Source organism: Eretmochelys imbricata, chromosome 2, assembly GCF_965152235.1.
Source record: "Eretmochelys imbricata isolate rEreImb1 chromosome 2, rEreImb1.hap1, whole genome shotgun sequence".
Lineage (NCBI taxonomy): Eukaryota > Metazoa > Chordata > Testudines > Cheloniidae > Eretmochelys > Eretmochelys imbricata.
The window spans coordinates 103645118-103666208 of NC_135573.1; the positions used below are offsets into that span (position 1 = coordinate 103645118).

The 21091-nt window shown below is 38.8% G+C and overlaps 1 protein-coding gene across 2 annotated transcripts in view; it reads left to right on the forward strand.

Annotated features, from left to right (window-relative positions):
* The window catches only part of ATP9B (ATPase phospholipid transporting 9B), a 294054-nt gene that overhangs the window by 251141 nt on the left and 21822 nt on the right, over window positions 1-21091 (forward strand). For both annotated transcript variants that reach the window (XM_077810530.1, XM_077810529.1), the window contains exons 16-17: window positions 7707-7868; window positions 13803-13895. In XM_077810530.1, the coding sequence (XP_077666656.1) occupies window positions 7707-7868; window positions 13803-13895 (255 nt within the window). The remainder of the gene's footprint in view (window positions 1-7706; window positions 7869-13802; window positions 13896-21091) is intronic.

A 21091-nucleotide genomic window follows, 5' to 3' on the forward strand; every position in this document is an offset into this window, starting at 1 on the left:
CACTTCTATGACCTTCGAGACCCGCAAAGAATAACTACTCCATGCCCTATCTTGAATATTGACTGGCGTTTTCCCAGATGATCAGATTGTCGTTTTAAGTTAATAATTTGATTATATTTAACCATGAATGTTCCTAATTAAAAATCATAAAATACAAATGTCCGTCACTAAATCATCATGTGTAAATATAAACAAAGGAATGCAGTCACTGAGTATTTTTCACTGCAAATTGGAATCATTTGAACTGTTTCTGAACAGGTAGGGAGAATTCCCCCAAATCTTTACAGAAAATAACTTGAACGCTTGGAAACACTCAGTAGGAGAGCAATAGTGAAAAAATTCTCCCCCACCTCCATATATTCTCAAAGAATAGTCTTAATTTTAAAATGGTGTGTACATATCCTGTGTATCCTTTGTACATCAGGTTGATTTTGTGTAGATTAAAAGTAACTCTGTTGGCTGCAGTGAAGTTATTCGCAATTTATAGTGATTAAACTGAAAGTGGAGTTTGGTTCATGGGCTATAAAGTACACTGAGCAAATATTTTCTGAAAGATTTAGAGTAGTTACATGCCTCTGTCCGAAGAGGTATTTAAACATGGTTTCATAAAAAGCATATTATCATTTTCTCTTTGCCAAGATGAGGCAACAGTTTAAATCTGAGATATACTGCACACTTTATACAGTATTGGATATGTTTGATTCAGATCACCATCCAAAAGGTTACATGCATAGGTCAACTTTATCTCAATTTACCCAAGCTATCTAACTATATGTTATAGAAAGCCATCTAGATATAATCGGTTGCAAAACCCAAAGCAGTGGGCTATATCCTTGTATCCAACCGTGTGTTTCACAGTGCAGAGCCAAAAGGGAGTGGGGAGAAGAAGGGAGACAACCAAGAGGGGGGGAGATAGCTACATGCCATCTTTATGCCCTCAGTCCTGGGGTTGCTTGGTCTGATTCAATGCTTAAAGCAAGTAATAGCAACCTTAGGATATCTCTTTGAGTATGTATACACTTCAAGCTGGGGGTATGATTCCCAGCTCAAGGCAACATACCTGTGCTAGCACTAAAAATAGAGTATAGCTTCTGTGACAGGAGCTATGAGAGGGTCTAGCTGCCCTGAATACATCCTAGGGTCTCTGATGGGTGTGTACTCAGGGCAGCTAGTCCCTCATGCTGCTGTGGCTACGCTTACTTTTAGCACAGTAGCTAGATTACAGCTAATGCGAGTACGTCTCCTCAAACTGGAAATTACATCCCCAGTTCAAAATGTAGATATACCCTACCTTGCACCAAGCTGTAACAGCCCCTGTGGGCCATTCTAGCAATTGGAGAACTCCAAAACACAGCAGTGCTCCAGATATCCCCCTTCCTTGGTTATGTTCCCTATGCCAAGTGTGGCGGCGGGAGGGTTGTCTAGAACTGGATACATCAGCGGGATATCCAGGTATCCAGAAATGAGAACTGACTGAAAAAAATTCAGTATAACAATTTTCTGTTGGATAATGCTACTTTCTCAAAATCAAAACATTTCATAGGAATGTGTCAATTTGAATAAAATTTCCAGCAGAAAATTTTTGAAATTTGAATCAAAATGGAATATTTCATTTAGACTTTTTTTGTTCTGACTTTTGATTTATTTCTTTAACTTTTAATTTAATGTTTTATTGTATATGTATTTTATAGTTTAATGTTTTGACATTATCAAAACTAAAAATTTGGATCGTTATTTTGATGTTTCCAAAATGAAATTTAGCCATTTCCATTCTGCAGTAAATTTTAAAATACTGACTTTTTCTCCCAGTTCAGGACTAAAGGAAAATTCAAAATGTCAGATTTTCCCGCAAAATGGAAACTTGGATTTCTGACCGACTGTACCGAAACACTGCATTTCCAGCTACTCTACATTGCTGGAGTGGTACAAAGGAGTCTTAGGGGTTGGTAGTGTGACAACGTCCTTTTAAAAAAAAAAAAAAAAAACTGCATAAGCACAAGTTAAATATCACATCATTAATAAAAACTAATCACTTAAAAATGTGGAGAGGAATAGTTAAGAACAGAACTCCTATGCAACCCCCAGAACTAACAAACAAATGCATTATTCTGATCAGGTTATAAAGGAATGCCTCTGTGTCCCCAGTCTCAGCAGGTAGGGGGTGTTTGGCTAGGCAGCTGAGGAACAGACAACTCCTGAGCTTGTGAGAGGTGAAGGGAAAGACAGGCTCAGTTACTCTGAAGCCTTCCTCCTACCTCTTCTTCCCGGAATTCATATGAAGATTGTGCCTCTGTGAAGATGAGGCAGGAAAAGAGATGAGGCTTCTCTGACTCTTCCTCCTTCCCAAATGGCTAGGCTTTGCACTTAAAAATCCACTGTTGGGTCTGTGTTTCATTCTCCTGCATATCTTGAACAATGCATATTTCATCTAAATCATCAACCTTAACTCTGACTAATAACATTGTTGACTTGAGGCTTGGGAGTTTTTTTAAAGTATCTTTCTTAACTTGTTAAATACGAAATATTATCAGTTAATATCTGTATTAATTGACATGCATAATTTTGCAGTAAATAATTTGTTACTGCTGTTTCCTAAGAATAAAGTTACAGATGAAGTTTAGTGGGGAAAACATAGAACATTAGTGATTAATAATAAAATTATGTAGGTTGAGTTTTTCAGGCTGATCAGTGTGACAACTGTGTGTACATATACACATTTTATTTCTTTTTCAAAAGGCTATTTATATTTTGAGATTGATGAAAGAATAGTATTTATTTTAGGTTAGAGTTAAGATAGCTGTGTTATAAAATATGCATTTTATTACTCGATTAGAATAATGTTTGGTTGTATATGCAGTGTAAGATTTATGATGTCCTTAACCATTCATTTTTTTATCTTTAATAAATACTAGATGTGACAGATGTGATAGGTAACTACATTGTTCTCATTTAGCAACCTTATCTATTTTTATGGAGTTTTCTAGAAACTTCCAGTTTAGTTTTACATCTTTCATTTTGTGCTTTTGTTAGGCAAATGATACAATATTTAAGTAGACAGGATGGCTAGGTTGCCAAATTATTAAATGAAAGGAGTGTGCAGTGTTGTGCAAGCTACTAATGGCTCTTGTGGAGCCCTGCCTCATTTTGTATGTACCTCACAAGATATGCACATTCACTAAGTCAGCCACACAGTCATGCATAGTACAGTCTGCCTTCATTCCTCATGTTGGTAAAAATACTAAACATCCTACTAAATTAAATGCCAACTTGAAGTGCAGGTTTCTTTGTAATGCAGTTAATGCATAACCTATTAGCCCATTCTGCTTGCTGACCAAGTCGTTGTATGTTGCATTGCACACAGTGTAGTGCTTTTTTCTTATGAAAAAATCTCAAAGCAGTTAAAACACTACAAAAGGAGGAAAACATAATTAGTCTGGTTTTGCTGTTCTAACTAAGTACATCTGTTATAAGAGTAACTGTTATAAGGGTCCTAGATATGGGTCTACCTCCTCAGAGATTAGGTTGCGGGCAACTTTTTTTGTAAAGCTTTGGCATATCTGTTCCTTAGTTATCCCATTCCAAAATGCCAAGGAAAGTATTTGGTTTTGCCTTAAAAGCACTTGGTAAAATCACTTTTATTGCTTGTCCTTAAGGTTGGGCAGCCACTTGATGCTGCTTTAGGTATTATTTCGCTACTGATGGAGAGGGACAGTATCCACGGCCAGAGAGACTATTTTAGGTGGAACAGTAACCAGTGGTAGCAAATTAACACATCTGAATTCACATGACTGTTATGACTACATAGATTAGTGGATCAGCTTAATTTTGGAATGAATACATAAAAAAAGAAAAAAGTAATACCTGTTTCTGATGCTCATTCCCAATTGCCAGGAAGGGATAGGGAAAGAGACATTCTGCTACCTTGGTGGCAACAGCGGTCCCCAGCAGCTCCTCTACATCATGTTCCATTGCTGAAGCTTCATTCACTTTGTGCTCTAAGGCTTTCCCTGGTATTTATACCCCAAAATGCATCATGCTTCAGAAACTACAGAGCAAGTGAATTTTACTGTTAGAGTTTCAGAAGAGTGATGCAGAGCAAAGGGAATAGAGTTGCAGTAGTAAACTCCAGAAGAGTGGCAACAGAGTCCAACTGCCCCAAAGAAAGGGGATACTTTGGTAAGGCCTTTCCTCTTGCCCCTCCACTGGTATTCAACACATAAGTAGTATTTGCACAAATACCCAGTTTGGGTATTCATGCCAATTCTACTATTAATACTTCTTTATATATCTCCCCCTCCTCCCCCCCCACTTTGCAGCTGGTCATTATATTTTTAGCACTGAAATGTCTTTTAACCAAAAGTATTCTGCCTTCAAAAATACATACATTAAACCAATGTTTAGTTGAAAAAGTAAAACCAAGTATATCATTCAAATCTAATTTTCCTAAAAGTCAAAAGTATATGAAATAAGGAATGTAACTTAAATATTGTTTGTTTTTATTTTTCGTTACTTTTAATATGTTCTTATTGCTATGACAGAAAATATGGGAACCCCGTGGTACCCAAAATAAGAACCCCAAATTCTCATAGTTGTTAGCCAAAATATAGTATGTATATTTGCTAAATATGCTATGTATATACATCTGTAACATATGCTAACACCCGAATTTTTAAAAATAGGAGCCTAAAGTTAGGATATTAATTTAGTGGCCTGATTTTTAAAAGTCATGAAAACCAAGCAGCTTCTATTGACGTCAAAAGCAAATGCAAGTGTTCAGCATGTTTGAAAATCAGACCACTTATTTAGGTACAGAAACATTAATTTAGGAGCCCAAGATTAGACTCCTATTTTTAAAAATCTTAGCATAAGCGAATAAAGTGTCTGCTTTATATTTAAAAAGTAGAGAGTTTGTGTCCTTTTAAGGTTGAACTATTAACATTTATATTCATTTTTAACTTGAGAGAGAGTATATTTATTCTTACCACTTTTTCTAAAGAAAAAAATTATCTGATCCAAAACATTTGATGTGCCAAACCTCAGATTAACACTAAATAGAAAAGAGCAGTTCAGCTTTATAATGATATAAGTATAAAATCAAGCATATTAAAGAGGTTAAAATCTTCAAATGGTAAAGTTAAACATAATACAACTAAGACTAACTCTAATTAAAGTAATTTGTAGCCTGCGGTGTGTGGTTTTTGTTTTCGGTTTTTTTAGTGACTATGCTGCCCACACTGTCCTATTTAGTAAAATTTCTTTCCCTGTATAAGCATTCTTCTCTGCTTTGAATCCCTTTTTGCAGCTAATCCACACTTTTGCTGGTCATTTTGTACAGCAATCCTTAACTCTTCAGAAAGAGCTTGACACTTTTTCCCCAAGGACCCCCAAGCTGCCTATGACTGAAACCCAAGTACAGAGTTGGAGCAAACAGGAAGATAAGAGTGAGGTTAAGCCATCCTTTGATGGAAATTGGCCCTTTAGTACCAAGTTCAGGCATGAAGAAATCTTGCAGGAGGACAGCCTATTTTCGCATGCACAGAACAATATTTGGGGAATCAATTTAGGAATGTTAGAGAACTCTGGGTATGTGAAGCTAGGATTTAACAATATCATTCTCGATACTGTCAGGGTCCTGTTGGTCAAACACATGTTTTAACTGGCTGGTACCAATGTAAAGTGGTCTTAAACTGAAGCCTTTCAACCACACAGTTGACTCTTGTGCCTTATTATCCAGCTAGATTACAGTACCACTAGTGATCAATTCTGAACAAACTTCATAGAGTTGTAGCCCAGGTATAATCTAAAATGACTGTGTTACAAACTACTAACTCAAATGGTCTGTGAAGCCAAGCATGAACTAAATAATAAACACATGTGAGTCACCAAATATAGAACGCTTAAGTCCTAGCTGCAAAGGGACACAAATGAGATGATAGGGTATTAGCAGAAAGATGCAATTTACAGGTCAGAATGTAATAGTAACCTTTCACTGTGAAAATTGAAAATTAACCTTGGGAGTATTGGATCATTTGCAGCTTATGTGGTAGTTTTATTGTAGAAGAAAATCTTTAATAGACTTTCACTGTGATTTTGGAACTAAAAATGTTGTTTTTAAAATGTTCTTATTCTCTTCCAGTAACTATCTCTTTTCAATATTTTCATTTATTGGTGCTACAGTGAATTTACAGGCACTGACAATATCCTGTATTAGTTTGTTAGAGCACTCAGGCCACTTCCTTCTAATTTAACTTCCCATAAGGGGCTACATAAAGTGATCTACTCACCTTGGGGCAGATTCTCGGCTGACATCAATTGTCATGACTCCACTGAAGTCAATGGAGCTATGACAATTGACACCAGCTGAAGATTTCAGTACTGCTTTATGCTAGTTTAGGTTTAACTTTTGAGAACGAAATTGACTCCAATGCAGAGGCCCTGTACTAAGACCCACTTATGTTGGCCCTCAGCACAATAGTCAGTATCATTCTTAAAAACTTAGGGCTAGATTTTTAAAGGTAATTAGACACCTAATCCAGCCCTTGGTGAGGTTTGATAAATGGGGAGAGGGCAGAGGAGTAGAATTTTGGAGGATAAATCTATTTGCATATATTACCCAGTAAAAGACTATGGAATGGTTTTTGTGTATCAAAGAGTGATAAAGCAGGTTTCCTAACTTAACCATTTTTTGCTAAATAATTCCAATGGTCATTATAATGCTATTGAAAAATAGGGTACCGCAGTATCGAAAGAACATTGTGCACAAAACAGAAGGTAAGTAGCATGCTACTAAGTTTAGCAACTTTTCAAAAATGCTTCTTCATTAGAGGAAAAATATGAAGTTCATAATTCTTTTGCAGTTCCCTAGGGTGTGTATTTAAGATGCAATGGAATTAATTTTAGCCAGTGCTTATGAAATTTGTACAATGCAGTAGTCCCCCCATCACCACCCTAAGGAAAACAGACTACTTCACTAAGCACTTTTGGTTGATCTAGATTTGTAAAGGGTTGTTTCATATGTGGTTTACTAGGCAGAAACCCTGATATAGTACATTTTATAAGAAAAGTAATCAGCTTATACGTTTAAGTGACTACAGTATGCTGAAAAACATTAAGTTACAAGTTACAAGCTTTTTGTTGTCTGTTTAAAAATTGTAATAAGTAAACATCTATGAAACTACAAAGTTACAAAAAATGCTTAACGCTGAATTACTCCCATTACTTTGTATTCATTGGTTTTTTATTAATGTTTTTATGAACATTGTAGAAGACAGATTTATTATTGTATTATGTTTTGCATACACCCTTTGATATGTCCTCTGTTAACTCTAAATGAACACATTCCTTTAGAAAAAACAACCCATTTTAGTACTAAACTGTTACAGGAAAATATTTCTGCATGGTACACTCTAATGATGGTACAACCTCTCTTCAGTAAATAACTTTCTGTGCGTGAGAAATAAACCCAAATAAACCTGTTTATGTGCTTTATAGTGAGTTTATAAAAATACATGTACCCTTATTGTTATATTTTCATCTTATACAAAAATATTTCCATGTTTAAATTCTCTTCCACTGTACATGAGGTTTGTTTTTCTTAGTGGCTTAGGAAGAGTCTTGACCTTTAAGCTGAAGTCAGTTGTTTGGCTTTAGTGTAGTTTACACAAGGGTATAATTGACCTTTAACACTTCAACATGCTTTTCTTTAGGTAGCTCTGGTACAATGGACAGAGAGTGTTGGTCTTACTCTGGTTAACAGGGATCTGACCTCAATGCAACTGAAGACTCCAGGAGGACAGATTCTGACATATTATATTCTGCAAGTTTTCCCCTTCACATCTGAGAGCAAACGCATGGGAATCATAGTCCGGGTAAATGTTTTAAGTATTCTTTAAATTGTTTGTTGTTACTAAGAGCTTTTTTTTTTACAGTGTACCTGTTTACTCAATATAACATTTCAAAGTATGGATAGTTTACATATTTTTCAAACGTTTCAAACATAAAACTTGGAAAGTTTGTAAATAACACTCGTTTGTCAACAAAATATTCAACAAGATACTGTAAAAAATTAAGACAGTCTCTGCTGCAAGGTGCTCCATTTAGGTGGAACTCTCCAACAACATGGGGCCAAATTGACTTCAATACTTCATGTATAGAGCAGCTTCCACAATCACAACCTAAAACTCCAGTTTTAATTTCCCCATTGTACCTATTATAGTTCTGTTAAAGTTCCAAGACTTAAGAGTAATATTCAAGTACCAAATGTACTTTAATATACAGGGGCAAGTTAGTGACTGACAGTGGCTGAGACACAAGGGCGCAGATCCACAAAGGTTTTTAGGTGCCGAAGGGTATGTCTACACTGCAGTTAAAAACCCAGGGCTGGCCTGTGCCAGCTGACTCAGTCTCCCAGGGTTCAGGCTGTGGGGTTCTTTAATTGCAATGTAGATTTACAGGCCCGGGTGCAGCCCAAGCTCTGGGACCCTCCTATCTCACGGGGTCGCAGAGTCTGGCTCCATTCCAAGCCCAGAAGTCTACACTGCAGTTAAACAGGCCCCTAAGCTTGAACCCCACAAGCCCGAGTCAGCTGGCACAGGCCAACCATGTGCCTAACTGAAGTGTAAACATTCCCTAAGTCTGAGGTTTAGGCACACATGTCCTAGTTTTAGTCTTCACTGTGATCCTTATAACTCCTAACTCTGTAGGTACCTAAGTTTTCAGGGTACAAAATCTCTAAACACCTAATATTTTTACATCTGGGCATGCACTGCCCCACTCTAGACATTTATCTCTTTCCTACTCCCCAGAGTGATCCACAAACCAGGGGAAGATGGGCATTCACCCGCCTATCTTATGTACAGGGTCCAATCAGGTAGGCTTGCTCAGGGGCCGCCTACTAGAGTAGGTCTTACTCAAAATCTGGCTGGTGGTGCCTACCTTATAACTTATAGCCCAGTGGTTAGAGCAATTGCCTGGGATATGGAAGACTCAGTTTCAGTTCCCCTCTGCCTGAGGGGATCAAATGATGTGAACAGGGGTTTCCTATTCTTCAGGAGAATGGTCTAACAAGTGAGCTATGGGATATTCTGATGTAGGATTCCTTCAGTCTCTCCTGTTGAAGCTGTTCCATTTTCAGGTGTTGTGGATTGCAGTGTTGTTCCTGTGATTTTTCTAGGCACCTAAAAGGTAGGCATTGCAGCACTCAGCATTGCAATACCTAGGTCCCTTTGTGGATCCAGACCAAAGTGCTAGAAATAGAGGTTCCTAAGGGAAATGTTGAAACAACCTCAACCACAGCAGCCAAAAATACTTCATAATAATACAAGGAAGAATAAATTGAATTAGGATTGTTTTTGTAAAATGTAGGTGGAAATACTTTAACAAAAGGACTGACCTCAGAAGCTGGCAATTCTGTTGTCTATTTTTGATTTTCAGAACTTGGTTGTAAAATAAAGTGTATTTTACAAAAAGTTTAGCAATATTTTATGGTCATAAAGTTTAATTGGTAATTATATTACCAGTCACTTCTGGGGAAGTGCATCTGCACAAAAATATCTTTAGACTTTATTAAGAAAGTGATTTGTAAATTGTGGAATAACGATTTGAGCGATATTATGTGACTTTGTATTACTATATCATTGTATCAAATTATGTTTCATTAAAATACAGTGCAACTTCTTACAGAAGTATACAATATCTCCAGCCTTCCTATTTCTATTGTCTAAGTGGATTGTAAGCATTTCTGGATGGGAATATTGTCCTCTTTCCATTTTCAAATCACCTAGCCTACATTTTATACTATACAAATAATAATGTATAATTAGGGCTTCTGGTTTTTCTTTTCTTTAGGGCTTCATTTATTTTTAGCAGTATTGGAGTTTCATAGAATCATAGAATATCAGGGTTGGAAGGGACCTCAGGAGGTCATCTAGTCCAACCCCTGCTCAAAGCAGGACCGATCCCCAATTAAATCATCCCAGGTAGGTCAAGCCTGACCTTAAAAACTTTTAAGGAAAGAGATTCCACCACCTCCCTAGGTAACGCATTCCAGTGTTTCACCACCCTCCTAGTGAAAAATTTTTTCCTAATATCCAACCTAAATTTCCCCCACTGCAACCTGAGACCATTACACCTTGTTCTGTCATCTGCTACCACTGAGAACAGTCTAGAGCCATCCTCTTTGGAACCCCCTTTCAGGTAGTAAAAAGCAGCTATCAAATCCCCCCTCATTCTTCTCTTCCGTAGACTAAACATCCCCAGTTCCCTCAGCCTCTCCTCATAACTCATGTGTTCCAGTCCCCTAATCATTTTTGTTGCCCTCCGCTGGACTCTATCCAATTTTTCCACATCCTTCTTGTAGTGCGGGGCCCAAAACTAGACACAGTACTCCAGATGAGGCCTCACCAGTGTCGAATAGAGGAGAACGATCACATCCCTCGATCTGCTGGCAATGCCCCTACTTATACATCCTAAAATGGCATTGGCCTTCTTGGCAACAAGGGCACACTGTTGACTCATATCCAGCTTCTCATCCACTGTAGCCCCTAGGTCCTTTTCTGCAGAACTGCTGCCTAGCTATTTGGTCCTTAGTCTGTAGCGGTGCATTGGATTCTTCCGTCCTAAGTGCAGGACTCTGCACTTGTCCTTGTTGAACCTCATCATATTTCTTTTGGCCCAATCCTCTAATTTGTCTAGGTCCCTCTGTATCCTATCCCTACCCTCCAGCGTATTTACCTCTCCTCCCAGTTTAGTGTCATCTACAAACTTGCTGAGGGTGCAATCCACACCATACTCCAGATCATTTATGAAGATATTGAACAAAACCGGCCCCAGGACCGACCCTTGGGGCACTCCACTTGATACCAGCTGCCAACTAGACATGGACCCATTGATCACTACCCGTTGAGCCCGACAATCTAGCCAGCTTTCTATCCACCTTATAGTCCATTCATCCAGCCCATACTTCTTTAACTTGCTGGCAAGAATACTGTGGGAGACCGTGTCAAAAGCTTTGCTAAAGTCAAGGAACAACACGTCCACCACTTTCCCTTCATCCACAGAGCCAGTTATCTCATCATAGAAGGCAATTAGATTAGTCAGACATGGCTTGCCCTTGGTGAATCCATGCTGACTGTTCCTGATCACTTTCCTCTCCTCTAAGTGCTTCAGAATTGATTCCTTGAGGACCTGCTCCATGATTTTTCCAGGGACTGAGGTGAGGCTGACTGGCCTATAGTTCCCAGGATCCTCCTCCTTCCCTTTTTTAAAGATGGGCACTACATTAGCCTTTTTCAGTCGTCCGGGACTTCCCCGGATCGCCATGAGTTTTCAAAGATAATGGCCAATGGCTCTGCAATCACATCCGCCAACTCCTTTATCACTCTCGGATGCAACGCATCCGGCCCCATGGACTTGTGCATGTCCAGCTTTTCTAAATAGTCCCGAACCACACTTCTTTCTCCACAGAGGGCTGGCCACCTCCTCCCCATGCTGTGCTGCCCAGTGCAGCAGTCTGGGAGCTGACCTTGTTCGTGAAGACAAAGGCAAAAAAAGCATTGAGTACATTAGCTTTTTCCATATCCTCTGTCACTAGGTTGCCTCCCTCATTCAGTAAGGGGCCCACACTTTCCTTGACCACCTTCTTGTTGCTAACATACCTGAAGAAACCCTTCTTGTTACTCTTAACATCTCTTGCTATCTGCAACTCCAGGTGTGATTTGGCCTTCCTGATTTCACTCCTGCATGCCCGAGCAATATTTTTATGCTCATCCCTGGTCATTTGTCCAATCTTCCACTTCTTTTAAGCTTCTTTTTTGTATTTAAGATCAGCAAGGATTTCACTGTTAAGCCAAGCTGGTCGCCTCCCGTATTTACTATTCTTTCTACACATCGGATGGTTTGTCCCTGTAACCTCAATAAGGATTCTTTAAAATACAGCCAGCTCTCCTGGACTCCTTCCCCCCTCATGTTATTCTCCCAGGAGATCTTGCCCATCAGTTCCCTGAGGGAGTCAAAGTCCGCTTTTCTGAAGTCTAGGGTCCATATTCTGATGCTTTTCTTTCTTTCTTGTGTCAGGATCCTGAACTCAACCATCTCATGGTCACTGCCTCTCAGGTTCCCATCCACTTTTGCTTCCCCTACTAATTCTTCCTGGTTTGTGAGCAGCAGTTCAAGCAGAGCTCTGCCCCTAGTTGGTTCCTCCAGCACTTGCACCAGGAAATTGTCCCCTACATTTTCCAAAAGCTTCCTAGATTGTCTGTGCACTGCTGTATTGCTCTCCCAGAAGATATCAGGGTGATTGAAGTCTCCCATGAGAACCAGGGCGTACGATCTAGTAACTCCTGCGAGTTGCCGGAAGAAAGCCTCGTCCTCCTCATCCCCCTGGTCCGGTGGTCTATAGTTGACTCCCACCACGACATCACCCTTGTTGCTCAGACTTCTAAACTTAATCCAGAGACTCTCAGGTTTTTCTGCAGTTTCATTCTTGAGCTCTGAGCAGTCATACTGCTCTCTTACAAACAGTGCAGCTCCCCCACCTTTTCTGCCCTGTCTGTCCTTCCTGAACATCTTAAATCCATCCATGACAGTACTCCAATCATGTGAGTTTTATATAGGTGTCCAAAATTCAGGGCTTTTTCATAGTATGAAAAAGTGATGAGTAATGTATGTTTCATACATTACTCGTTATGGTAGTATACTCTGAGTATCTCTTCGTAATGTTCCTTGGTGCACTTTAACATAGTACTGTTTCAAACAGCACTACGTTTAAGCATACAAGGGAACCTTTAGTGCACACTAGCACAGGCCACACAGGCCAGTCAATGTGCAGCATGTTTGTGTGTTTTATAAATCACACCCCTGTTACTGGGGTCCATGTTACTGCTCCATGCAGATAGGCCTTTAGATACAAATAACCATTTCCAGTGTTTTTCCAGTGTTTATTGGATGAACACCAATTTTATTTTTTATTTTATTTTTTAATTGGGAGTGTTTTGTCAGTGTTGTCAGTTAAAACCTAAAATCAGCAGCCCTACGTATGATCTTAATGGGAAGACTTATGTATCTGTGGGAAAGGTGTCAGCTTTAACACAGAAATGTATTTGTGCTGTATATCACAAAAGAGGAAGAACCTTCCAGTAGTTAGAACAGAGTCTAGGAGTTAAGAAATCCAGGCTTTATTTTCAACTCTGCTACTGATGCACTTTGTGATCTTGGGCAAATCATTTAGGTCCACTATTCAAAAGTGACCCCTGTAATTTTGCCTCCGTTTTTAGAGCAACCAAATTTTAGCTATTTAAGGACTAATTTCCAAAAATGCCGAGCACCTGTATCGTGCATTGACTTCATTTGGAATTGTAAGTGTTCAGCACCTCTGTAAATCAGACCTTAGATATGTAAAGTTGGGCTCCCAAAAACTGAGACCCCCAAAATTATAGATCATTTTTTGAAAATTTGGGACATTGCCTCTTCCTCAGTTTCTCTCAATGTATAAAATGTGGTGCAGTCAGTTTACCCTACCAGTTTGTGGATTTTAGTTGTGAATATGCCCCAAAAGGCTAAGATGTGCACATTTTATGGATAAAATTAATTAAATTGGTAATAAAACTTGCTGACCTTTTTGTAAAGTGCTTTGAGAACTTGTATGAAAGGTGCTATGTATATGTTAAAGGGTGATGGTCACTGCTATTGGCTATTTCAAATTTATTTACTGTATCAGAGTATAAGAAGATTGTTTTGTAGTTATGGTCATTTTGATTAAACAATGTGGACAAAATATTTCTTCTGCTGTTTTCCTAAAATTGCAGGATGAATCTACTGGGGAAATCACCTTTTATATGAAAGGGGCAGATGTCGCAATGTCCACCATTGTACAGTACAATGACTGGTTAGAAGAAGAGGTAAGAAATATCATGAAAATTGAGTAGAACAGAGCAGAAAATTAAGTAGAAGGGACTGAGTACTTTATTTTGTCATGGGACAATATTTTGTAGCTGAAATTTGCAAAGAACAGAAGGAGAAACCACAATGTCTTCTTTACCACAGATGTTATTGGAATAAGTTCAGAAATGGAAATCTTGAATCAAAGCAGTAATGGATTGTGAAATACAATTAAGCGCATCATGAATAGGTTTTAAGGATTTGCAATTGTTTCCAAATTTTGTATAACCAAGAAAGGAAAGCAGAGGTAACAGTTTTACTGAACAACGTAGCAACCTAAGACTAGGGATATATTTGTTATGTTGAATGTCCCTTCCAAAACAAATGTACACCAAAAACACAAATACTTTTGAGAAGTATTCTATATATAGCACCTATTAGTCTCTTTACTGTTACAATTGGCTGGGAATCCTGAAATATCTTCATGGATGTAGCCAAAATTAAATAAATTTGCTTAACCAAGTGTGTATAAACATAATTTTATAGTAATATAAGCTCCATATATATATTTATTTGCACAGATTACATTTCAAAACTGCTTAAATATTTTCCACTGTGTTGCTGTAATAGGCACCAGTAATCATCCTAATCTGACCCTGCATACAGACGATATGGTAATACAATGATCACACCATGTATGTTCATAATGGTATTGGCAATATGAATCAATATCTGCTTCAGGGCGGTTTGATTTAATCAGGGACATGAATAAATTAAACTCCCTGAAGACCTAGCAAAATGTCATAAAAATTACTTTTGGCGATAATGATACACAATTAATTGTAAAATACTTGTTTAATTTATTTAACATTATGAGGTCCAGTCAATAAGTGTTTTGCACCAGACAGGCAGCATCAGGCCTGTTTTTCATTAAGACAGTTGTTTTATGCTTTTTTTTTTTAAGACTACTTTTAGGGTGTAGTCCTTTGATCAGCAAGAAATTCATTTGCTACAAAGAAGTTTCCTTGACAGTCATTGCTTGGCTCTATTGCATATGCTTTAACCATCTAAAAGATTAGTATAACCAATTCTAAAACTTCAGTCAAAAGGAAGTCTCCTTATTTAAAAGATTAGCAGGAATCCAAGTAACCTAACTAACAGTAGCATACTGTGTTGTCATATAGGAGAACCAAAGTGAAGGTTTTTTTCTGATTCAGTCTCTAGCTATTCCAGATAAGTAACTACGGGAAGAAATTCATGACTGTTAAAGATGGGGGGAAACTATAAGTCCATTTACTATAGTACATCTTGCTAGAGCAAGATTGTGCTTTAGAATATATTCTTCAGTACTTTCTTCTATCCAATTTCACATGTCTCTCTGCAGTCACAGGCACTGGCTTTCCAAAGTGCCGGGAGGTGCTCGACCCCCAGCTCTGCTCCAGGCCCTGCCCCCACTCCACCCCTTCCCCCAAGGCCTTACCCTCGCCCCACCTCTTCCTGCCCCAGCACCACTCCCACCCTCCCTCTTCCCACCCAGTTCTGCCCGCTCTCCCAAGCACATCTCATCCTCGCTTCTCCTCTGCAGCCTCCTGCACACTGCAAAACAGCTGATTGGGGAAGATGGGGGAAGCGCTGATCCATGGGGCCCACCAGTGGGCAGGAGGTGCTGTGGGGGAGAGCAGATGGGGGGCTGCCAGTGGGTGTTCAGCACCCACCATTTTTTCCCTGTGGGTGCTCCAGCCCCAAAGCACCCAGGGAGTAGGTGCCTATGTCTGCAGTACTCTGGAAGCATTCAGCTCTTCATATGGCTCAGTAGCAGCAGGTGATCCTGTTGCTAAGTAAGGATCATGCATTGATGGTTCCGATCAGCTCTGGCGTTAGGGCAAATGGCACCCTGGGCGAACTTGTATTTCTTCTTCCCTGCCCCCACCACCTCGGCACCCTGGGCTTCCCCCTGCCCATCACCTCTGGGCCCCGCTGCCTCCCCCAGTGTTTAATTTGTATTGAAAGAGATGCCAGAGCTCAGCCCTGGCACAAATTAAGCACTGGCAGGGCAGCCTGATACTGGCAGGTGCTGGCCGAGCGCCCAGCTCTGAAGGCAATGCCCTCACCACCAGCAGCGCAGAAGGAAGGGTGGCATAGTATATGGTGTACTGCCACCCTTCCTTCTGCGCTGCTGCTGTGGCTTGTGGAGCCTGGTGCTCGGCATGTGGCTCAAGGTGGCTTCGTGCTGTCACACGGGGCTGCATCTTGCCAGAGCCCACAGCCCTCTGGCCACTCCTAGCTCACTGAGGCACGATTTCAGATTTTGTGGGGGTGAGAGGAAACTTTAACTGGGATTCCAGGGACTACTTAGACACTGAAAACTCTGGGGTTTTTTGCAGATGATAACAGGAATAAGCTTACAGGAGCGCTGTATCTAATGGTTATATAAAGAAAGAAAAAATATATGTATTAATGCCAATTAAAGCCACGTTTAAAGTTGATATGTAAATTTAGAACAATCAGGAGATAATACAGCAGGATATTCCCAATCCCAAACCTTGAGGTATTTGTTCTGGAGCTTTAACACAGATATCAGAAACACATATTTGATACTTTGTACACTATCTTCAGTAAATAAAAATAAATAAAATCTGCTTACTTTCTCTAACAGACACACACTCTGTGTTACTGTCATTATCTACTGTATTTTAATCAATTGTCTTTCACTCCACTAAAAACATACTTAATTTTAACATATGTGATTAAGATTTTTTTCTCTTTTATTAGGAAAGGGAATTTATTTTGGCATTTATGTTTACCAATCACAATCATGTACATGACTCACTAACATTTGACTCCATCATTGCTATTGGTATCTTAGCTGGAACTGCATTTATTTTCATGCAAATTTTAAGTTATTTTACAGATACAACTAAAAATACAATTTGAAAATAAGCGACCGTCATCTGCCCGGTGTCTAAAGTTATATGTTAGCTAATGTTTTTTAAACTGGCACTGCTAAGGTTAGTACACAGTAAAGTTACATTCTAGAAGGATAGTATTATTCGATTGCACCACTTTAAATAATGACTGACAAAGCACAATACGATAATAAAAGTAATAATGATAATTACTCCAGCCAGGACAGGTTAGGCATTTTAGAACTCACTACTCAAAGAAATAAATGTTACCATAAGAGAGAAATAAAATTATGAAATGCACAGACCAGTCAAAAAACTAAAATAACAGCACTTTGAAAGAATAAAATTACAGAGAAATATGTGCATTGCAGGATTACCAAGGAGAAACAACAACAATAATAATTAATAATACAAATATGTGTTGGGGGGTGAGTGTGAAAGAGACACTGTGTGTGCACGTGTGTGAGAGAGAGAGAGACTGTGTGCTTTCACCCCGTTTGCCTGGCCATATCAAAGGCCAGTCCTGGTTCCGATGAATCCCATCTAGTACTTTTCACCTGCAATTTGGTGACTGACCCTAAACCCTCATGAGTGGAATTAAGAGAAGATAGAAGAAAGTTGGTAGCTGGGCTGAGGGGAAAAAAGCATATACATTTTCAGCTCCTAGTTACATTTTGGAGGTAAAGCTATAAATCAGTGAAAATTCCATCTTAACCATAATTTTACGTTCCCCTAGATTCTCTCTGCCTGTGTAATATGATCTTCTACCAATGCATGGAGTAAGGAAATTTCATTTCAGTTTCTATCACTTATAACTGTGGTAGGATCATTAGCTCCAGAGAAATCCAGATCTGTTCTTGCGTAAAGTAAGGAGAAACACCTCTGTGGTACAGAGCAAAGTTTTGAGCTAATATTTTTTTAACTTGAATTTTGATTTTAGCATTTGAAAATCTGTGCTGCAATCTCTGCCTAGCTGAGGGGGCAATTTTCATTTTTTTTCTTTACCCTGCCCCAACCAGAGTCATTTGCAAGAGGACAGTCCATCGTCAAAGTATTTCCACCACGAGGACAGGCAGAGGGAATGCCCCGTGAGCTTATGTTCTGTATTTGTGGGCCTCCCATTTGTCTCTTAACAGCTAGATGGGTCAAACCCTTATCTAAGAAGATTTTCACACAGGCTCTCTTACCCCGGGAATTACATATATATTGTGTTTGCAGTCATTGTTTTCTCTGCCTGAAAGAGTAGAGGCACATGGTAGCCCTACATCACAAAAGTGAGACTACTGGAATTCTCCTAGTTGTGGGTCCATGTGACTTTGGACAACCAGATTCAGGACACTGTCCCCTATAGTCAGTCTCCTTGGAGCCATTGCAGGATTGTCCCAGGGAAATGGGCTTTAAGGTGGAAGTACATATTTTATTGCTTTGTCCAGTCTATAATAGAAATGCTAAATGATGCAGATTCTGTCACATACGTTGAGAGATTATTCCATAGCCCAAGACTAGCCAGCGTGAGTGTGAACAGGTGTCTCAATGGTCCTCCAGCGTCTCTAGCTGTTGTGCTATGAAGAAAACCTTGTAAAAGTATCCCAAGTGTTATGGATGACAAATGGTAGTCTTAGTTTGCAGAGGATCTGAAACAAAAGCTCTGAGTTGTAAATTGCCCCATGCATTCCAATAGGTGCTAACTCAAATGCAAATCATGATACTTTAAAATGTCAGCATTGTTAACTGTTTCATTGACCATCAAAGCATGTAAGAAAACAGGAAATATATTAAAGATCTACACAATCTACTCCATTTTAGGTAAGCCTTTAACAACACATGAGAGTTGAAGGAGGCATAATTGGTTTCAGTTTTCTGAAGGGGGACTTAACTATCAAAAGAATGGGGAAAACTAGCCTAAAATACCATGCTGCCAGATAGATTTTCCTTATATTCAGACTACATTTTAAAAAAATTAATCCTGTTACTTCTAGTTATATCCCTTCATACCGCATAAAATAATCTCTCCCTACTTGGTGTTTGCATGCTTCACAACTGTTATTGTCACCCACCTCCTACCTTTTAATATTGATCTATCCAAGTATACATTTTTAACCCTTTACATTAGCCTATTTTGCAGTCATGCAATTGCAAACATATTTAATTTGCTGTCCATTTTTACTCCTTAGTTTCTTTCTGAATTACTACTTCCCATGTTACTCATTACCACTGAATATCTGCATTGTGGATGATTTTTCTCTATATGTCCATTAGCTTGTATTTTTCACAGATTATCACGTTTATTAAGTTCTGCTGTTTCTAAGATTTCTGGGTATATTTGTATTATTTCAGAGTTTTTTCTGTTTTACAACTCCTCTGTTTATTATCTGTTTGCTGTGTATTCCTTAATAAATTATGAATATAAATTTGAAATAGTACTTATTCTAACACAGATTTATGCACAACTCACTAGGCACCTTCCTCCAATTCAGTACTTTACCACTTAGATCACAGCCTCTTAGCCAATTTTCAGTGTATACTATAGCATTTTTATCAAAGTCAATTTGAATTATCTTTTCAACTAAGATTTCGTGAGCCGTAGTATCAGATGCTATTCTCAATGTGTGGTTCTCCGCAAGGATCCAAATTACTTATTTGTCTCAGCTTGGCTAAGGAAAAGGTATGTTTGAGATAAAGGAGTTATCAGGCTGGGTTAAAACCACTATGCTGCATGCACAAAAGAAACCAATCTTACTATGAAGCCTGGGCAGCTACAGGGCTTGTTGTGGAGCTAGAGAGATTACCCTACCTGTAATTCTGTACTCAGCCTTGTGGCTTTCTGCAGGGTGGCACAGATGACAGTCTGAACTTTAGCTCTCTTGGCATGGAGATGGATGCCTTATGTGCAGTAAAGGGAAGATTAGTGATTCCTTTATCTTTATTTATGACACCAGATTCAGTCTTCTAAAGGCAGTAGCTTCATTCAAACCATGGCTCTTCCACCTTCCAGTAAATCTTAACTCTTGTCCTGAATACCTTTCCTTGCTCATTGCACTTTCTGTGATTAGTTCATTTTTTAGTTGATTTTGAAGTTTGTACTGCTTAAGAAGTTTCTCAGACTGGATTGCTTAGCCAAAATGTATTCTCTCACAGGATGTTGATATCACACATTTAATTGAATTTTCCTTTCTCCATATACTAGTTGGAGATCATTTTACCTAGTGTCCAGACTAATCTAGGAGGGACTAGAAAACCAAATTAGCTGTTTTGGAGATCATAGAAATGTAGGGCTGGAGGGGACCTTGAAAGGTCATCAATTCCAGCCTCCCACACTGAGGCAGGGTCTAGTATACCTGACAGTTGTCTAGTCTTTTCTTGAAAACATCCACTGACTGGGATTCCACAACCTCCATTGGTAATCTGTTCCAGTACTTAACTCTTCTTATAGTGAGAATTGTTTTCCTATTATCTAATCTAAATCTCCTTTGCTTCAGATTAAACCAATTACTCCTTGTGCTACCATTGGTGGACATGTAAAACAGTTGATCAACTTCCTCTTTATAATAGCCCTTAACATATTTGAAGATTATCATCAAGCTCCTCCTCCATCTTCTCTTCTCAAGATTAAACATACCCAATTTTTATCTTTCCTCGTGGATCAAATTTTCTAAACTTTTTATAATTTTTTTGCTTTCTCTCCAACTTGTCTACATCTTACTTACAGTGTGGTGCAAAAAAACTGAACACAGTACTCCAACTGAGGCCTCACCAATGGCAGATAGAGTGGAATAAGTACCTCCTGTTAATATACCCCAGAATTTATATTAATGCAACTTTTTTGCAACTGCGTCACATTGTTGACTCAGTTTGTGATCCACTACAATCCCCCGATCCTTTTCAGCAGTACTACTGCCTCACCAGTTATTCCCTAATTTTGTATTTGTGCTTTTGCTTTTTCCTTCCTAAGTATAGTATTTTGCGCTTGCCTTTATTGAATTTCATTTTGTTAATTTCAGACCACTTCTCCAATTAATCAAGGTGCTTTTTGAATTCTAATCCTGTCTTCCAAAGTGCTTGCAACCCCTTCCAGCTTGGTATCATCCACAAATTTTATAACCATACTCTCTACTCCGTTATCAAAGCCATTAGTGAAAATTATGAATAGTATCTCACCCATGACAAAACCCCTCTAACTCTTAGATATACCTTCCCAGTTTGACAGCGAACCACTGATAACTATTCTTTGAGTATGATTTTTTCAAGCGGTTGTGCACCCACCTTATAGTAATTTCATCTAGACCCCATTTCCCTAACTAATTAATTAG